The 20,779-nt window shown below is 44.8% G+C and overlaps 1 protein-coding gene across 5 annotated transcripts in view; it reads left to right on the forward strand.

The window, feature by feature from the left end:
* Positions 1 to 20,779, forward strand: part of LOC135521831 (myosin-10-like) — an 81,601-nt gene that overhangs the window by 42,215 nt on the left and 18,607 nt on the right. For 4 of the 5 annotated variants that reach the window (XM_064947587.1, XM_064947590.1, XM_064947588.1 and 1 more), the window contains exons 16-24: positions 5,807 to 5,921; positions 7,140 to 7,342; positions 14,366 to 14,487; positions 14,811 to 14,880; positions 15,001 to 15,161; positions 16,950 to 17,058; positions 17,280 to 17,411; positions 18,506 to 18,712; positions 19,050 to 19,187. In XM_064947587.1, coding sequence (XP_064803659.1) covers positions 5,807 to 5,921; positions 7,140 to 7,342; positions 14,366 to 14,487; positions 14,811 to 14,880; positions 15,001 to 15,161; positions 16,950 to 17,058; positions 17,280 to 17,411; positions 18,506 to 18,712; positions 19,050 to 19,187 — 1,257 coding nt within the window. Of the gene's footprint in view, positions 1 to 5,806; positions 5,922 to 6,387; positions 6,457 to 7,139; positions 7,343 to 14,365; positions 14,488 to 14,810; positions 14,881 to 15,000; positions 15,162 to 16,949; positions 17,059 to 17,279; positions 17,412 to 18,505; positions 18,713 to 19,049; positions 19,188 to 20,779 lie in introns of all 5 variants that reach the window. The other variant, XM_064947591.1, reaches the window with a different exon arrangement.

The raw sequence follows: 20,779 nt of genomic DNA on the forward strand, positions 1-20,779 counted from the left end.
ATCCCTCCTCCCTTACACTGGAACGGTTTACACCTTCCTCTCTTTATCATCCCTCCTCCCTTACACTGGAAAGGTTTACATCTTCCTCTCTTTACCCTCCTCCCTTACACTGGAACGGTTTACATCTTCCTCTCTTTATCATCTCTCCTCCCTTAAACTGGAACGGTTTACATCTTCCTCCCTTTATCATCCCTCCTCCCTTACACTGGAACGGTTTACACCTTCCTCTCTTTATCATCCCTCCTCCCTTACACTGGAACGGTTTATTACTTCCTCTCTTTAACATCCCTCCTCCCTTACACTGGAACGGTTTACACCTTCCTCTCTTTATCATCCCTCCTCCCTTACACTGGAACGGTTTACACCTTCCTCTCTTTATCATCCCTCCTCCCTTACACTGGAACGGTTTACACCTTCCTCTCTTTATCATCCCTCCTCCCTTACACTGGAACGGTTTACACCTTCCTCTCTTTATCATCCCTCCTCCCTTACACTGGAAAGGTTTACATCTTCCTCTCTTTACCCTCCTCCCTTACACTGGAACGGTTTACATCTTCCTCTCTTTATCATCTCTCCTCCCTTAAACTGGAACGGTTTACATCTTCCTCCCTTTATCATCTCTCCTCCCTTACATTGGAACGGTTTACATCTTCCTCCCTTTATCATCTCTCCTCCCTTACATTGGAACGGTTTACATCTTCCTCTCTTTATCATCTCTCCTCCCTTAAACTGGAACGGTTTACATCTTCCTCCCTTTATCATCCCTCCTCCCTTACACTGGAACGGTTTACATCTTCCTCTCTTTATCATCCCTCCTCCCTTACACTGGAACGGTTTATTACTTCCTCTCTTTAACATCCCTCCTCCCTTACACTGGAACGGTTTATACCTTCCTCTCTTTATCATCCCTCCTCCCTTACACTGGAACGGTTTACATCTTCCTCCCTTTATCATCCCTCCTCCCTTACACTGGAACGGTTTACACCTTCCTCTCTTTATCATCCCTCCTCCCTTACACTGGAACGGTTTATTACTTCCTCTCTTTAACATCCCTCCTCCCTTACACTGGAACGGTTTACACCTTCCTCTCTTTATCATCCCTCCTCCCTTACACTGGAACGGTTTACACCTTCCTCTCTTTATCATCCCTCCTCCCTTACACTGGAAAGGTTTACATCTTCCTCTCTTTACCCTCCTCCCTTACACTGGAACGGTTTACATCTTCCTCTCTTTATCATCTCTCCTCCCTTAAACTGGAACGGTTTACATCTTCCTCCCTTTATCATCTCTCCTCCCTTACATTGGAACGGTTTACATCTTCCTCTCTTTATCATCCCTCCTCCCTTACACTGGAACGGTTTACACCTTCCTCCCTTTATCATCTCTCCTCCCTTACACTGGAACGGTTTACATCATCCTCCCTTTATCATCCCTCCTCCCTTACACTGGAACGGTTTATACCTTCCTCTCTTTATCATCCCTCCTCCCTTACACTGGAACGGTTTACATCATCCTCCCTTTATCATCCCTCCTCCCTTACACTGGAACGGTTTATACCTTCCTCTCTTTATCACCCCTCCTCCCTTACACTGGAACGGTTTACATCATCCTCCCTTTATCATCCCTCCTCCCTTACACTGGAACGGTTTACATTTCCTCTTTTTATCATCCCTCCTCTCTTACACTGGAACGGTTTACATCTTCCTCCCTTTATCATCTCTCCTCCCTTACACTGGAACGGTTTACACCTTCCTCTCTTTATCATCCCCTCTCCCTTACACTGGAACGGTTTACATCTTCCTCCCTTTATCATCTCTCCTCCCTTACACTGGAACGGTTTACATCTTCCTCCCTTTATCATCCCTCCTCCCTTACACTGGAAGGGTTTACACCTTCCTCTCTTTATCATCCCTCCTCCCTTATACTGGAACGGTTTACACCTTCCTCTCTTTATCATCCCTCCTCCCTTACACTGGAACGGTTTATACCTTCCTCTCTTTATCATCCCTCCTCCCTTACACTGGATCGGTTTACACCTTCCTCTCTTTATCATCCCTCCTCCCTTACACTGGAACGGTTTACACCTTCCTCTCTTTATCCTCCTCCCTTACACTGGAACGGTTTACACCTTCCTCTCTTTATCATCCCTCCTCCCTTACACTGGAACGGTTTACATCTTCCTCTCTTTATCATCCCTCCTCCCTTACACTGGAACGGTTTACATCTTCCTCTCGTTCTGTCCTTCTGTCCATCTTCATACACCAACATGGAAAGGTGTTTCTAAATCCCCTCTCTCTCTCTCACTCTCTCTCTCTGTCTCACTCTCTCTCTGTGTCTCTCTGTCTCTCCCTCTCTCTCTTTCTCTCTCTCCCTCTCTCTCACTCTCTGTCTCTCCCTCTCTCTCTCTCTTTCCCTCTCTCTCTCTCTCTCTCTCTCCCCCTCTCTCTCTCTCAATTCAATTCAAGGGGCTTTATTGTCATGGGAAACATGTGATAACATTGCCAAAGCAAGTGAGGTAGATAATATACAAAAGTGAAATAAACAATAAAAATTAACAGTATACATTACGCATACAGAAGTTTCAAAACAATAAAGACATTACAAATGTCATATTATATATATATATATATACAGTGTTGTAACAATGTACTAATAGTTAAAGTACACAAGGGAAAATAAATAAGCATAAATATCGGTTATATTTACAATGGTTTTTGTTCTTCACTGGTTGTCCTTTTCTTGTGGCAACAGGTCACAAATATTGCTGCTGTGATGGCATGTCTGTCTACGGCGGCCTTTCTCAATAGCAAGGCTATGCTCACTAAGTCTGTACATAGTCAAAGCTTTCCTTATTTTGGGTCAGTCACAGTCGACAGGTATTCTGCCACTGTGTACTCTCTGTTTAGGGCCAAATAGCATTCTAGTTTGCTCTGTTTTTTTGTTAATTCTTTCCAATGTGTCAAGTAATTATCTTTTTGTTTTCTCATGATTTGGTTGGGTCAAATTGTGCTGCTGTCCTGGGGCTCTGTGGGGTGTGTTTGTGTTTGTGAACAGAGCCCCAGGACCAGCTTGCTTAGGGGACTCTTCTCCAGGTTCATCTCTCTGTAGGTGATGGCTTTGTTATGGAAGGTTTGGGAGTCGCTTCCTTTTAGGTGGTTGTAGAATTTAACAGCTCTTTTCTGGATTTTGATAATTAGTGGGTATCGGCCTAATTCTGCTCTGCATGCATTATTTGGTGTTCTACGTTGTACACGGAGGATATTTTTGCAGAATTCTGCATGCAGAGTCTCAATTTGGTGTTTGTCCCATTTTGTGAAGTCTTGGTTGGTGAGTGGACCCCAGACCTCACAACCGTAAAGGGCAATGGGCTCTATGACTGATTCAAGTATTTTTAGCCAGATCCTAATTGGTATGTTGACATTTATGTTCCTTTTGATGGCATAGAATGCCATTCTTGCCTTGTCTCTCAGATCGTTCACAGCTTTGTGGAAGTTACCTGTGGTTCTGATGTTTAGGCCAAGGTATGTATAGTTTTTTGTGTGCTCTAGGGCAACAGTGTCTAGATGGAATTTGTATTTGTGGTCCTGGCGACTGGACATTTTTTGGAACACCATTATTTTTGTCCTACTGAGATTTACTGTCAGGGCCCAGGTCTGACAGAATCTGTGCAGAAGATCTAGGTGCTGTTGTAGGCCCTCTTTGGTTGGTGACAGAAGCACCAGATCATCAGCAAACAGCAGACATTTGACTTCGGATTCTATTAGGGTGAGGCCGGGTGCTGCAGACTTTTCTAGTGCCCGCGCCAATTCGTTGATGTATATGTTGAAGAGGATGGGGCTTAAGTTGCATCCCTGTCTCACCCCACGACCCTGTGTGAAGAAATGTGTGTGTTGTTTGCCGATTTTAACCGCACACTTGTTTGTGTACATGGATTTTATAATGTCGTATGTTTTACCCCCAACACCACTTTCCATCAGTTTGTATAGCAGACCCTCATACCAAATTGAGGCAAAGGCTTTTTTGAAAACAACAAAGCATGAGAAGACTTTGCCTTTGTTTTGGATTGTTTGGTTGTCAATTAGGGTGTGCAGGGTGAATACATGGTCTGTTGTACGGTAATTTGGTAAAAAGCCATTTTGACATTTGCTCAGTACGTTGTTTTCATTGAGGAAATGTACGAGTCTGCTGTTAATGATAATGCAGAGGATTTTCCCAAGGTTACTGTTGACGTATATTCCACGGTAGTTATTGGGGTCAAATTTGTCTCCACTTTTGTGGATTGGGGTGATCAGTCCTTGGTTCCAAATATTGGGGAAGATGCCAGAGCTAAGGATGATGTTAAAGAGTTTTAGTATAGCCAATTGGAATTTGTTGTCTGTATATTTGATCATTTCATTAAGGATACCATCAACACCACAGGCCTTTTTGGGTTGGAGGGTTTTTATTTTGTCCTGTAACTCGTTCAAGGTAATTGGAGAATCCAGTGGGTTCTGGTAGTCTTTAATAGTTGATTCTAAGATTTGTATTTGATCATGTATATGTTTTTGCTCTTTATTCTTTGTTATAGAGCCAAAAAGATTGGAGAAGTGGTTTACCCATACATCTCCATTTTGGATAGATAATTCTTTGTGTTGTTGTTTGTTTAGTGTTTTCCAATTTTCCCAGAAGTGGTTAGAGTCTATGGATTCTTCAATTACATTGAGCTGATTTCTGACGTGCTGTTCCTTCTTTTTCCGTAGAGTATTTCTGTATTGTTTTAGTGATTCACCATAGTGAAAGCGTAGACTCAGGTTTTCCGAGTCTTTATGTTTTTGGTTGGAAAGGTTTCTCAATTTCTTTCTTAGATTTTTGCATTCTTCATCAAACCATTTGTCATTGTTGTTCATTTTCTTCGGTTTTCTATTTGAGATTTTTAGATTTGATAGGGAAGCTGAGAGGTCAAATATACTGTTAAGTTTTTCTACTGCCAAGTTTACACCTTCACTATTGCAGTGGAACGTTTTACCAAGGAAATTGTCTAAAAGGGATTGGATTTGTTGTTGCCTAATTGTTTTTTGGTAGGTTTCCAAACTGCATTCCTTCCATCTATAGCATTTCTTAATGTTACTCAGTTCCTTTGGCTTTGATGCCTCGTGATTGGGTATTGCTCTGTTCAAGTAGACTGTGATTTTGCTGTGGTCTGATAGGGGTGTCAGTGGGCTGACTGTGAACGCTCTGAGAGACTCTGGGTTGAGGTCAGTGATAAAGTAGTCTGAGCTATAGGTGTACCTACCATAGGAGTCCCCTCGAAGCCTACCATTGACTATGTACTTACCCAGCGTGCGACAGAGCTGCAGGAGTTGTGACCCGTTTTTGTTTGTTATGTTGTCATAGTTGTTCCTAGGGGGGGCATATGTGGGAGGGAATGCTGTGACTTGCAGGCAGGTGTTTGTCCCCCTGTGTGCTGAGGGTGTCAGGTTCTTGTCCGGTTCTGGCATTTAGGTCGCCACAGACTAGTACATGTCCCTGGGCCTGGAAATGATTGACTTCCCCCTCCAGGATGGAGAAGCTGTCTTCATTAAAGTATGGGGATTCTAGTGGGGGGATATAGGTAGCACACAGGAGGACATTTTTCTCTGTTAAGATAATTTCCTTTTGATAATTTCCTCTGTTAAGATAATTTTCTCTCTCCCTCTCTCTCTGTCTCTCTCTCTCTCTCCCTCTCTCTCTCTCTCTCCCTCTGTCTCTCCCTCTCTCTCTCTCTGTCTCTCTCTCCCTCTCTCTCGCTCTCTCTCTCTGTCTCTCTCCCTCTCTCTTCTCCTGTCAGGTGGACTATAAGGCAGATGATTGGCTGGTGAAGAACATGGATCCTCTGAATGACAACATAGCGTCTCTCCTCCACCAGTCCTCTGATCACTTCATCTCTGAGCTCTGGAGAGAGGGTACGACACACACACACACACACACACACACACACACACACACACACACAGGGTCAACAAATACTTCATACTTGGTCCCTTTATCAAAGTGTTAGTCAGAAATGGCACTGACCTAACTGTTTCTAATAGACAGGTGAAATCCACCTATGAGGATTCCCCCATATCTGTTTGATTCACAGCATAATACTGCTTCCCCAGAATGAACTAACAGCTTTATTTCTCTCTCTACTATTCTTCTCTTCTATTTGCTCTCTTTCTGTATCTGCCCTCCTCTCACTGTTTTCTCTCCCCTCTCGTTCCCTTCTCTGTTTATCTTCAACTCAAACTATTCTCTCACTCCCTCCTCCCTTCTCCACTGTCCTGTTCTTCTTTCCCTTGTCACTCTTTCTTTCCTCTCTGTCCACCTTCTTCTCCCTCTGTCCCTCCTCTTTTCTTTCCATGTTGACTTCCTCCTCTCCTACCTCAGATATTCAGACTCTTCCTCGAGTATATTTCTTTGACTCCTATGCCACACTGCAGACCAATGGCTCTGACAGTAGGTTTCTTCCTACGTCTGCTTGTGTCACGGCACCCCCCCCCCCTCCCCCTAGTGCCTGGTAGACCCCTGGTGTGTTGTGTTATGTTGTGTGTGAGTGGTGTAGTTCATAGTGTCATGTTTAGTACCATGTTGTTACTGTTGTCCTCTGAATACTTCTCAACTCTGTTTGAGTATACATTTCTCAACTCTTTTCTATATATCTCACTTTACATTTGTACTTAGTTGTTGTTGTTGTTGTTGTTGATTTGCTTTTAGTGACAGTGCTGTGATGGTCTGGTGTTCATGCGTTGCTTTTTGAAATCTTTTGCAACATTCTGAAGGAATTCACTTCATTTCTATAGAAGCTCTATAAACCACAAGGCACTGCTCTCACATCCTCACCAGGGCTACGTTCAGAATACTTAAACAGTTGCGATTTTGATACACGTGTTTTTACAAAACAGCAAGCCACAGATATACAGAGTTTGATAAACTGTCTTCCATGTTGGCACCAAGCCCCCCATGACACTAACATTGTCATTTGCATTCCAACTACAGTGTTAACTGAAACCTCTCCCACCAACATGGAGCCCGTTCCAAATCACTAACCTAGTTGGCCAAACTCATGTCTGTAGCTCTGGTCCCTCCACCACCAACCCACCAATCAGAGCTGTTCTAACTGTGACGTCCTCTGTGTGTAGTGGAGAGGCCCGTAGGTCTGGACCAGGTGTCCAACGACACCAACAGTGGGCCGGTCAACTTCGGTGCGGGGCTGAAGACTAAGAAGGGGATGTTCAGGACCGTGGGTCAGCTCTACAAGGAGTCCCTCACCAAGCTGATGGCAACACTACGCAACACCAACCCGAACTTCCTCCGCTGTATCATCCCCAACCACGAGAAGAAGGTGAGAGAGGAGAGGAAGAGAGAAGAGGAGGAGGGGAGAAGGGAGGGGAGGGTTAGGATGCTCACACAGCCAGGCTATAAATTGATTTCCCTCTATCTCTCAAACAGACAGACTATATATTCAACCACAGGTCATAACCCTACACTCTCTGACTGTCTCTCTGTGTCTGTCTCTCTGTGTCTGTCTTTCATCTCTCTCTCTCTCTCTCTCTCTCTCTCTCTTTCTCTCTGTCTGTCTGTCTCTCTGTCTCTCTGTGTCTGTCTTTCATCTCTCTCTCTTTCTCTATCTCTGTGTCTGTCTGTCTGTCTGTCTGTCTGTCTGTCTGTCTGTCTGTCTGTCTGTCTCTCTGTGTCTGTCTTTCATCTCTCTCTCTCTCTCTCTCTCTCTTTCTCTCTGTCTGTCTGTCTCTCTGTCTGTCTCTCTGTGTCTGTCTTTCATCTCTCCCTCTCCCTCTATCTCTCTCTGTCTGTCTGTCTCTGTCTCTCTGTGTCTGTCTTTCATCTCTCTCTCTCTCTTTCTCTATCTCTGTGTCTGTCTGTCTGTCTGTCTGTCTGTCTGTCTGTCTGTCTGTCTGTCTGTCTGTCTGTCTGTCTGTCTGTGTCTGTCTGTCTTTCATCTCAATTCAATTCAATTCAAGGAGCTTTATTGTCATGGTAAACGTGTGTTAACATTGCCAAAGCAAGTGAGGTAGATATTATACAAAAGTGAAATAAACAATTAAAATTAACAGTAAACATTATACATACAGAAGTTGCAAAACAATAAAGACATTACAAATGTCATATTATATATACAGTGTTGTAACAATGTACAAATGGTTAAAGGACACAAGGGAAAATAAATAAGCATAAATATGGGTTGTATTTACAATGGTGTTTGTTCTTCACTGGTTGCCCTTTTCTTGTGGCAACAGGTCACACATCTTGCTGCTGTGATGGCACAATGTGGAATTTCACCCAGTAGATATGGGAGTTTATCAAAATTGGATTTGTTTTCTAATTCTTTGTGGATCTGTGTAATCTGAGGGAAATATGTCTCTCTAATATGGTCATACGTTGGACAGGAGTTTAGGAAGTGCAGCTCAGTTTCCACCTCATTTTGTGGGCAGTGCGCACATAGTCTGTCTTCTCTTGAGAGCCAGGTCTGTCTACGGTGGCCTTTCTCAATAGCAAGGCTATGCTCACTGAGTCTGTACATAGTCAAAGCTTTCCTTAAGTTTGTGTCAGTCACAGTGGTCAGGTATTCTGCCGCTGTGTACTCTCTGTTTAGGGCCAAATAGCATTCTAGTTTGCTTTGTTTTTTTGTTAATTCTTTCCAATGTGTCAAGTAATTATCTTTTTGTTTTCTCATGATTTGGTTGGGTCAAATTGTGCTGCTGTCCTGGGGCTCTGTTCACAAACACAAACACACCCCACAGAGCCCCAGGACAGCAGCACAATTTGACCAGGACCAGCTTGCTTATGGGACTCTTCTCCAGGTTCATCTCTCTGTAGGTGATGGCTTTGTTGTGGAAGGTTTGGGAATCGCTTCCTTTTAGGTGGTTGTAGAATTTAACAGCTCTTTTCTGGATTTTGATAATTAGTGGGTATCGGCCTAATTCTGCTCTGCATGCATTATTTGGTGTTCTACGTTGTACACGGAGGATATTTTTGCAGAATTCTGCGTGCAGAGTCTCAATTTGATGTTTGTCCCATTTTGTGAAGTCTTGGTTGGTGAGCGGACCCCAGACCTCACAACCATAAAGGGCAATGGGTTCTATGACTGATTCAAGTATTTTTAGCCAAATCCTAATTGGTATGTTGAAATTTATGTTCCTTTTGATGGCATAGAATGCCCTTCTTGCCTTGTCTCTCAGATCGTTCACAGCTTTGTGGAAGTTACCTGTGGCGCTGATGTTTAGGCCAAGGTATGTATAGTTTTTTGTGTGCTCTAGGGCAACAGTGTCTAGATGGAATTTGTATTTGTTGTCCTGGTGACTGGACCTTTTTTGGAACACCATTATTTTTGTCTTACTGAGATTTACTGTCAGGGCCCAGGTCTGACAGAATCTGTGCATAAGATCTAGGTGCTGCTGTAGGCCCTCCTTGGTTGGTGACAGAAGCACTAGATCATCAGCAAACAGCAGACATTTGACTTCAGATTCTAGTAGGGTGAGGCCGGGTGCTGCAGACTTTTCTAGTGCCCGCGCCAGTTCGTTGATATATATGTTGAAGAGGGTGGGGCTTAAGCTGCATCCCTGTCTAACCCCACGACCCTGTGTGAAGAAATTTGTGTGTTTTTTGCCAATTTTAACCGCACACTTGTTGTTTGTGTACATGGATTTTATGATGTCGTATGTTTTACCCCCAACACCACTTTCCATCAGTTTGTATAGCAGACCCTCATGCCAAATTGAGTCGAAGGCTTTTTTGAAATCAACAAAGCATGAGAAGACTTTGCCTTTGTTTTGGTTTGTTTGGTTGTCAATTAGGGTGTGCAGGGTGAATACATGGTCTGTTGTACGGTAATTTGGTAAAAAGCCAATTTGACATTTGCTCAGTACATTGTTTTCATTGAGGAAGTGTACGAGTCTGCTGTTAATGATAATGCAGAGGATTGTCCCAAGGTTACTGTTGACGCATATTCCACGGTAGTTATTGGGGTCAAATTTGTCTCCATTTTTGTGTATTGTGGTGATCAGTCCTTGGTTCCAAATATTGGGGAAGATGCCAGAGCTAAGGATGATGTTAAAGAGTTTTAGTATAGCCAATTGGAATTTGTTGTCTGTATATTTGATCATTTCATTGAGGATACCATCAACACCACAGGCCTTTTTGGGTTGGAGGGTTTTTATTTTGTCCTGTAACTCATTCAATGAAATTGGAGAATCCAGTGGGTTCTGGTAGTCTTTAATAGTTGATTCTAAGATCTGTATTTGATCATGTATATGTTTTTGCTCTTTATTCTTTGTTATAGAGCCAAAAAGATTGGAGAAGTGGTTTACCCATACATCTCCATTTTGGATAGATAATTCTTCGTGTTGTTTTTTGTTTAGTGTTTTCCAATTTTCCCAGAAGTGGTTAGAGTCTATGGATTCTTCAATTACATTGAGCTGATTTCTGACATGCTGTTCCTTCTTTTTCCGTAGTGTATTTCTGTATTGTTTTAGTGATTCACCATAGTGAAGGCGTAGACTCAGGTTTTCCGGGTCTCTATGTTTTTGGTTGGACAGGTTTCTCAATTTCTTTCTTAGATTTTTGCATTCTTCATCAAACCATTTGTCATTGTGGTTAATTTTCTTCGGTTTTCTATTTGAGATTTTTAGATTTGATAGGGAAGATGAGAGGTCAAATATACTGTTAAGATTTTCTACTGCCAAGTTTACACCTTCACTATTACAGTGGAACGTTTTACCCAGGAAATTGTCTAAAAGGGATTGAATTTGTTGTTGCCTAATTGTTTTTGGTAGGTTTCCAAACTGCATTCCTTCCATCTATAGCATTTCTTAATGTTACTCAGTTCCTTTGGCTTTGATGCCTCATGATTGAGTATTGCTCTGTTTAGGTAGACTGTGATTTTGCTGTGGTCTGATAGGGGTGTCAGTGGGCTGACTGTGAACGCTCTGAGAGACTCTGGGTTGAGGTCAGTGATAAAGTAGTCTACAGTACTACTGCCAAGAGATGAGCTATAGGTGTACCTACCATAGGAGTCCCCTCAAAGCCTACCATTGACTATGTACATACCCAGCGTGCGACAGAGCTGCAGGAGTTGTGACCCGTTTTTGTTGGTTATGTTGTCATAGTTGTGCCTAGGGGGGCATACGGGAGAGGGAATGCTGTCACCTCCAGGCAGGTGTTTGTCCCCCTGTGTGCTGAGGGTGTCAGGTTCTTGTCCGGTTCTGGCATTTAGGTCACCACAGACTAGTACATGTCCCTGGGCCTGGAAATGATTGATTTCCCCCTCCAGGATGGAGAAGCTGTCTTCATTAAAATATGGGGATTCTAGTGGGGGGATATAGGTAGCACACAGGAGGACATTTTTCTCTGTTAGGATAATTTCCTTTTGAATTTCTAGCCAAATGTAGAATGTTCCTGTTTTGATTAATTTAATGGAGTGAGTTAGGTCTGCTCTATACCAAATTAGCATACCCCCTGAGTCCCTTCCCTGTTTCACACCTGGTAGTTTGGTGGATGGGACTACCAGCTCTCTGTAACCTAGAGGGCATCCAGTGGGTTTGTCTCCTCTATACCAGGTTTCTTGCAGGATGACAATGTCTGTATTACCGATTTCTTTGGTGAAGTCCGGGTTTCTGCTCTTCAGGCCAAAGGCAGATGACCTCAGGCCTTGGATATTCCAGGATGAAATAGTAAAGGCTTTTTGTTCCATAAAGGGTCCAATGTTGTTGGTCGTGGTTTGGCCTCAGGCCAGTAAGTGTGAGCAGAGCCTGCTGAGCATCTGGTACATGCCATTGGCTTGGGCGAGTGTGAGAGTGGGGGTTGGGACCGTTTGCCCGCTCACTACCTGGGCGTATGTGTGGCTTCCATGTTGAGGCCCTCTTTGCGGGGGTGGGGTGCATGGGGTGGGCAGGAGTGGCATAGGTCTGATCTGAGGGGGCCTAAATGGGGTGTGGGCATGGTTGACGTGGGGGTGTTGATTGGTTGGGGTAGGGGTGTGGATGTGTCTGGGTGTGCGGTGGTCTGGATGTAATTCCTCTTGGCGTGGGTCCTCTATGTGTAGGTCAAGGGGGGTCCTGCAGGTCTGGGAGGGTGTCTCGCTGGTCTGGGTGGGGTGTCTATTGATCTGTTGCTCCTGTGTGAAGTGTTGGGGATACGTTTGAGAGCGATGTCCTTTACAGTTCGGGCAAAGATGGGCACTGCTGCCTTGTAGAGGTGGACCTGGTCATAGAGGCTGTTCAAGTCCAGGGTGGAGTGGTGGGCCAGGAAAACGTTTGGTTTTGAGGCACAGTCACGGGAAATACTTGCGTTTACCCGCTGTATTGTGGCAGGGTGGAAGTCTTTTCGTGGTAGCAGGGTGGAGATAACCACTTGTGCGTTGGGGAAAGTAGAAGAAGCCTTTTCAATCACTCCCTTCAGTGCTGTGGCCACTCTTTCCTGCTGTGCCCTCAGGTCGTTTGTGCCTGTGTGTATTATTATGTGGCTGGGTGAGCCTAGTTTGGCCTCAGACAGAAGGTCTAGGGCGCTCTGGGTGTTTGGACACCAGAGTTTAGACACACTGTGTTTTCTTCTATATATTTCCCATTTGAGTCCATAAGTAGTACAATCTGTGTCTTGTGTTTGTCCTCAGTGGGTGTGGGGGGGTTGTCAGAAGGGCTATCAGGGTGGCTGACAGGGGGGGTGCTCAGAGGGGGTGAGAGCCGCTGGGCTTGGGGTTCTTCATTTGTCTGTTCTGCTGTGATGTCGACTCTATGGTCAGGGTCTGGTGTGGACTGTTCTGCTGTGGTGTCGAGATTTTTGTTGGGTGCTGAGGTGGGCTGTTCTGCTGGCTTCTCTGTGGGGGTGGCCACCTCTCTAGTGGGTTGTTCTCTGTCACACGCCGTCCCCCTCAACCTCTCCTCCATCCCCCTCACCCTCTCCTCCATCCCCCTCAACCTCTCCTCCACCAGCAGTCTGATACTCTCCTCTAGTTGCCTGTTCTGCTCCTCTTTCTCCTGTTGTATTTGTCTCACCACTGTCCAAAGTGCAGATATGTCTCTGTCCACCTCCAGCTCTCCTGGTCTGGTTAAGGGGCTGTTGTTGTGCTGGGCTGTTGTCTGGGTCTGTGCTGACTGAAGTGTGATCACCTGCTGTTCCAGCTCCACCTGCCTTATCTCCAGCTGGGTGAATTTGTCCTTCATTTCAATCTGTGCTGGGAGGTTGACTCTCCGCTGGGGGTTGCTCGTCTGTGGGGTTACATAGTGAAGAGGTCTGGTCTGACCCGCTCGGTGTAGGGGTATCTTTATCAAGGGAGAGCTTCTCCTGCTGGGCTAATTCTTTGATTAGGTGAAAGTCCAGCTGAAACTGTTTGGTGTTACTCTGTACAATTACTGTTCCGGACTTATAGATATTTATATTGCTTGACTCAGAGTCCTCGTTATCAAGTATTCTGAGTTTCCACCCCTCGTTAACCCCCCCTCTCTTAACAAAGGGGTAGTGTGCTAATATAGCACTGTGCCATGCCAGGAGATGGTTTGTGTGGAAGATAAGGTTGCTGATGTTCCCATTTTTGTAATAGTCAGCAAAAAGTGTCTCTTGATTTTCCATAAGGAGCTTCATTTTGTAATCTTTTCTTGACTTATCATTCTTTACATGCAAAGGGTACTGTATTTTAATTACCTCTGAACAGCGGGAGGGAGCCTCTAAGGCCTCTCCATTTGGTTGGGGTAGACTGTGTGACTCTCCTGCCATTGTTGGGCTAATGGGCTTTGACACCTCTCACTTGACACGTCAGTGCTAGTTGAAGCTGTATCAAGCTTGGCAGAATTATGTTAGAATTCAGTCCTTATAAAGTAATGTTGTGTATTTTTCTTCTTGGCTTTTGGCTTTTAAAATATAGTTTCAGACTAAGCATTACTCACTCCGTTCCAGGTTGGATGGGGTTTTCAGGTTTCTGTTGTTTTCCAGAGAATTTGCTGTATAGAGAAATAAATCTTGGTAGTTGTGAACCTTCCAGGTGATTCCGTAACTCCGTTCAATATCAGGTTGTAGGTTTTAAGTTTTGATTTGAAGTGGTGGTTATGTTGTAGAGGGTAGAATCCAGTATGTGTTCCTGACAAAAAATCCAAGTTTATCTAACTCCTAATCTATCTTTTTTAAAGAAAATGCTGAAAAATGCAGGAGCTCATCTGATCGTGACCTCTCTCTCTCTCTGTCTCTCTCTCTCTCTCACACACTCTCCACAAATCTCTCTCTCTCTCTCTCAATTCTTGCTTGTTGTACACAGAGGATATTTTTGCAGAATTCTGCATGCAGAGTCTCAATTTGGTGTTTGTCCCATTTTGTGAAGTCTCTCTCTCTCTCTCTCCCTCTCTCTCTCTCTGTCTGTCAGTCTGGTAAGCTGACTCCCCATCTTGTTCTGGACCAGCTGAGGTGTAACGGAGTCTTAGAGGGGATCCGCATCTGCAGACAGGGCTTCCCCAACCGCATCCCCTTCCAGGAGTTCAGACAGAGGTAACGTGTGTGTGTGTGTGTGTGTGTGTGTGTGTGTGTGTGTGTGTGTGTGTGTGTGTGTGTGTGTGTGTGTGTGTGTGTGTGTGTGTGTGTGTGTGTGTGTGTGTGTGTGTGTGTGTGTGTGTGTGTGTGTGTGTGTGTGTGTGTGTGTATGTGTGTGTGTGTGTGTGTGTGTGTGTGTGTCTGGCAAGAGGAAACACTTAACATCCACAATGATGGCTATCGTAACCATTTGTCTCACACCCACAGAAACACACATTCGCCTGTCAGTTGACGTTGTCATGTAGAGAACACAGTCCCAGTCTCTCTGTCTCTTCCTGTAGGTATGAGATCCTGACTCCTAATGCTATCCCTCGTACCTTCATGGACGGGAAGCAGGCCTGTGAACTCATGGTGAGTCCCATTGAACAGCTAAGCTGTCCTGTCATTTACCAAAATAGGGCCCTATGTGTTGAAGCACATGTATATCTGGACGTGATTTCATCTTTGTATCCGTCCTCTCTCTGTCTCCAGATCAGTGCGTTGGAGCTGGACCGTAACCTGTTCAGAGTTGGGCAGAGCAAAGTGTTCTTCAGGGCTGGAGTCTTAGGTCACCTGGAGGAGGAGCGAGACCTGAAGATCACTGACACCATCATACGCTTCCAGAGCGCTGCCCGAGGATTCCTCGCACGCAGGTGTGTCTTAGTGTCTTTGTCTCTCTGCCTCTCTCTGTGTTGACTCTCTCTGTCTCTCTCTCTGTGTTGACTCTCTCTGTCTCTCTCTGTGTTGACTCTCTCTGTCTCTCTCTGTGTTGACTCTCTCTGTCTCTCTCTGTGTTGACTCTCTGTCTCTCTCTCTGTGTTGACTCTCTGTCTCTCTCTCTGAGTTGACTCTCTCTCTGTTGACTCTCTGTCTCTCTGTCTATCTCTCTCTGTTGACTCTCTGTCTCTCTCTGTTTTGACTCTTTCTCTCTGTGTTGACTCTCTCTGTCTCTCTCTTAGTTGACTCTCTCTCTCTCTCTCTGTTGACTCTGTCTCTGTCTTGACTCTCTCTGTCTCTCTCTGAGTTGACTCTCTGTTGACTTTCTGTCTCTCTCTCTGAGTTGACACTCTCTCTGTTGACTCTCTGTCTCTCTGTCTGTTGACTCTGTCTCTCTCTGTGTTGACTCTTTCTCTCTGTGTTGACTCTCTCTGTCTCTCTCTTAGTTGACTCTCTGTCTCTCTCTCTGTTGACTCTCTGTCTCTCTGTGTTGACTCTTTCTCTCTGTGTTGACTCTCTGTCTCTCTCTTAGTTGACTCTCTCTCTCTCTGTCTCTCTCTTAGTTGACTCTCTCTCTGTTGACTCTCTGTCTTGCCTCTCTCTGTCTCTCTCTCTGAGTTGACTCTCTCTCTCTGTCTTGCCTCTCTCTGTCTCTTTCTCTGAGTTGACTCTCTCTCTGTCTCTCTGTGTTGACTCTCTTTGTCTCTCTGTCTTTCTCTGTGTTTTCTCTCTCTGTCTCTCTCTGTGTGTTGACTGTCTGTCTCTCTCTCTGTCAATTCAATTCAATTCAATTCAAGGGCTTTATTGGCATGGGAAACATGTGTTAACATTGCCAAAGCAAGTGAGGTAGATAATATATAAAGTGAATATATAAAGTGAAAAACAATAAAAATGAACAGTAAACATTACACATACAGAAGTTTCAAAACAATAAAGACATTACAAATGTCATATTATATATATACAGTGTTTTAACAATGTACAAATGGTTAAAGGACACAAGATAAAATAAATAAGCATAAATATGGGTTGTATTTACAATGGTGTGTGTTCTTCACTGGTTGCCCTTTACTCGTGGCAACAGGTCACACATCTTGCTGCTGTGATGGCACACTGTGGAATTTCACCCAGTAGATATGGGAGTTTTTCAAAATTGGATTTGTTTTCTAATTCTTTGTGGATCTGTGTGATCTGAGGGAAATATGTCTCTCTAATATGGTCATACGTTGGACAGGAGGTTAGGAAGTGCAGCTCAATCTGTCTCTCTCAATTCAATTCAAGGGCTTTATTGGCATGGGAAACGTGTTAACATTGTCTTTTCTCTCTCTGTGTTGACTCTCTGTTTTCTCTCTCTGTGTTGACTCTGTGTTTTCTTTCTCTGTGTTGTCTCTCTCTCTCTGTGTTTCCTCTCTCTGTGTTGACTCTCTGTGTCTCTCTCTCTGTCTCTCTCTGTGTTTTCTCTCTCTGTGTTGACTCTGTGTTTTCTTTCTCTGTGTTGTCTCTCTCTCTCTCTGTTTCCTCTCTCTGTGTTGACTCTCTGTCTCTCTCTCTGTGTCTCTCTGTGTTGACTCTGTCTCTCTCTGTGTTGACTCTCTCTCTCTGTGTCTCTCTGTGTTGACTCTGTCTCTCTCTGTGTTGACTCTCTCTGTGTTGTCTCTCTCTGTGTTGACTCTCTGTGTTTTCTCTCTCTGTGTTGACTCTCTCTGTGTTGACTCTCTCTGTAGGGCCTTCCTGAAGAAGCAGCAGCAGCTGAGTGCTATGAGAGTGATGCAGAGGAACTGTGCTGCCTACCTCAAACTCAGGAACTGGCAATGGTGGAGGCTGTTCACCAAGGTACACACACACACATACCCACACATACACACACACACACACATACACCCACACACACACACATACACACACATACATACACACACACACACACACACACACACACACACACACACAAACACACAAACACACACACACACAAACACACACACACACAAACACATACACACTCTAGCACAGGTATGTGACCTAACCTGTGACCTCTGACCCGTGCCCCCCAGGTGAAGCCTCTGCTGCAGGTGACTCGTCAGGACGAAGAGATCCAGGTGCGGGAGTCGGAGCTTAAGAATGCCAAAGACAACCTGACCAGAGTGGAACAGGACTACACTGATCTGGACAAGAAGCACATACAGGTAACATACCTTTCCTTTCTCTATCTATCTATCTATCTGGAGGTTTATCTATTTATCTTTCTGGAGGTTTATCTATCTATCTATCTGGAGGTTTATATATCTATCTATCTGGAGGTTTATCTATCTGGAGTTTTATCTATTTATCTATCTGGAGGTTTATCTATTTATCTATCTGGCGGTGTATCTATCTATCTATCTGGAGGTTTCTCTATCTATCTATCTGGAGGTGTATCTATTTATCTATCTGGAGGTTTATCTATCTATATATCTGGAGGTTTATCTATCTATCTATCTGGAGGTTTATCTATCTATCTGGATGTTTATCTATCGATCAGGAGCTATATCTATCGATCTGGAGGTTTATATATCTATCTATCTGGAGGCTTTATATATCTATCGATCTGGAGGTTTATATATCTATCTATCTGGAGGTTTATCTATCTGGAGTTTTATCTATTTATCTATCTGGAGGTTTATCTATTTATCTATCTGGCGGTGTATCTATCTATCTATCTGGAGGTTTCTCTATCTATCTATCTGGAGGTGTATCTATTTATCTATCTGGAGGTTTATCTATCTATCTATCTGGAGGTTTCTCTATCTATCTATCTGGAGGTGTATCTATTTATCTATCTGGAGGTTTATCTATCTATCTATCTGGAGGTTTCTCTATCTATCTATCTGGAGGTGTATCTATTTATCTATCTGGAGGTTTATCTATCTATATATCTGGAGGTTTATCTATCTATCTATCTGGAGGTTTATCTATCTAACTGGATGTTTATCTATCGATCAGGAGGTGTATCTATCGATCTGGAGGTTTATCTATCTATCTGGAGGTGTATCTATCTATCTATCTGGAGGTTTATCTATCTATCTGGAGGTTTATCTATCTATCTATCTGGAGGTGTATCTATCTATCTATCTGGAGGTTTATCTATCTATCTGGAGGTTTATCTATCTCTCTCTCACTCTCTCTCTCTCACTCTCTCTCTCTCTCTCTGTGTGTACAACACATCTGATAATAAAGCACCAGCAGGTAGAGAGACACTTACCTCCCTGTCCCTTTCTCCCCTCTCATCCCTGGTTCCTAGCTGATGGAGGAGAAGGCGGTGCTGACAGACCAGCTGCAGGCGGAGGCGGAGCTGTTTGCTGAGGCGGAGGAGATGAGGGCCAGACTGGTCAGCAGGAAGCAGGAGTTGGAGGAAATCCTGGGGGAGCTGGAGGGACGATTGGAGGAGGAGGAGGAGAGGGGCGTTCAGATGACCAATGAGAAGAAGAAGATGCAGCAGCACGTGACGGTACAGGACAGTGGGAGAGTGGAAGACAGAGAAGGGGACATGAAGCACATGATAATGAGGAAGAGAGCAGCATTGTTTTGGAATTTTAGATGAGAGGCTGTGCTGAATAACTGGATCTCTCAGTCTCTCTAATGTTCTGTCACTCCTCTTCTCTTCATCTCTCTACCTCTCACTCCTTCTCTCCTCCCCTCTCCCTCCTTCTCTCCTCCTCCCCTCTCCCTCCTTCTCTCCTCCCCTCTCCCTCCTTCTCTCCTCCCCTCTCCCTCTCTCCTCCTCTCCTCTCATTTCTCTCCTCCCATTTCCCTCCTTCTCTCCCCTCTCCCTCTCTCCTCCTCAGGATCTGGAGGAGCAGTTGGAGGAGGAGGAGTCGGCCAGACAGCGCCTCCAGTTGGAGAAGGTTACCCTAGAGACCAAGGTCAAGAGTCTGGAGACAGAGATGCTGAGCACTGGAGAACAGAGAGACCGCCTCAGCAAGGTAACCATAGTTACACTGGCTACAGTATAAACCCTGGACCGCATTTAACTGTAACACTTACTTCATCCTGGACAGGACTGAAGGGCTTTATAGAAGCTGACTAACCCAGGGTTGACTCAGCTGGACAGGACAGAAGGGCTTTATAGAAGCTGACCTACCCAGGGTTGACTCAGCTGGACAGGACTGACGGGCTTTATAGAAGCTGACTAACTCAGGGTTGACTCAGCTGGACAGGACTGAAGGGATTTATAGAAGCTTACTAACCCAGGGTTGACTCAGCTGGACAGGACTGAAGGGATTTATAGAAGCTGACCTACCCAGGGTTCACTCAGCTGGACAGGACTGAAGAACTTTATAGAAGCTGACCTACCCAGGGTTCACCCAGCTGGACAGGACTGAAGGGATTTATAGAAGCTGACCTACCCAGGGTTCTCTCAGCTGGACAGGACTGAAGGGCTTTATAGAAGATTACTTACCCAGGGTTGACTCAGCTGGACAGGACTGAAGGGCTTTATAGAAGCTGACTAACCCAGGGTTGACTCAGCTGGACAGGACAGAAGGGCTTTATAGAAGCTGACTAACCCAGGGTTGACTCAGCTGGACAGGACTGAAGGGCTTTATAGAAGCTGACCTACCCAGGGTTGACTCAGCTGGACAGGACTGACGGGCTTTATAGAAGCTGACTAACCCAGGGTTGCCTCAGCTGGACAGGACTGAAGGGCTTTATAGAAGCTGACTAACCCAGGGTTGACTCAGCTGGACAGGACTGAAGGGATTTATAGAAGCTTACTAACCCAGGATTGACTCAGCTGGACAGGACTGAAGGGATTTATAGAAGCTGACCTACCCAGGGTTCACTCAGCTGGACAGGACTGAAGAACTTTATAGAAGCTGACCTACCCAGGGTTCACCCAGCTGGACAGGACTGAAGGGATTTATAGAAGCTGACCTACCCAGGGTTCTCTCAGCTGGACAGGACTGAAGGGCTTTATAGAAGATTACTTACCCAGGGTTGACTCAGCTGGACAGAACTGAAGGGATTTATAGAAGCTGACCTACCCAGGGTTCACTCAGCTGGACAGGACTGAAGGGATTTATAGAAGCTGACCTACCCAGGGTTCACTCAGCTGGACAGGACTGAAGAACTTTATAGAAGCTGACCTACCCAGGGTTCACCCAGCTGGACAGGACTGAAGGGATTTATAGAAGCTGACCTACCCAGGGTTCTCTCAGCTGGACAGGACTGAAGGGCTTTATAGAAGATTACTTACCCAGGGTTGACTCAGCTGGACAGAACTGAAGGGATTTATAGAAGCTGACTAACCCAGGGTTGACACAACTGGACAGGACTGAAGGGATTTATAGAAGCTGACTAACCCAGGGTTGACTCAGCTGGACAGGACTGAAGGGATTTATAGAAGCTGACCTACCCAGGGTTGACTCAGTTGGACAGGACTGAAGGGATTTATAGAAGCTGACTAACCCAGGGTTGACTCAGCTGGACAGGACTGAAGGGATTTATAGAAGCTTACTAACCCAGGGTTGACTCAGTTGGACAGGACTGAAGGGCTTTATAGAAGCTTACTAACCAA

The sequence above is a fragment of the Oncorhynchus masou genome, chromosome 30 (assembly GCF_036934945.1).
Source record: "Oncorhynchus masou masou isolate Uvic2021 chromosome 30, UVic_Omas_1.1, whole genome shotgun sequence".
NCBI lineage: Eukaryota > Metazoa > Chordata > Actinopteri > Salmoniformes > Salmonidae > Oncorhynchus > Oncorhynchus masou.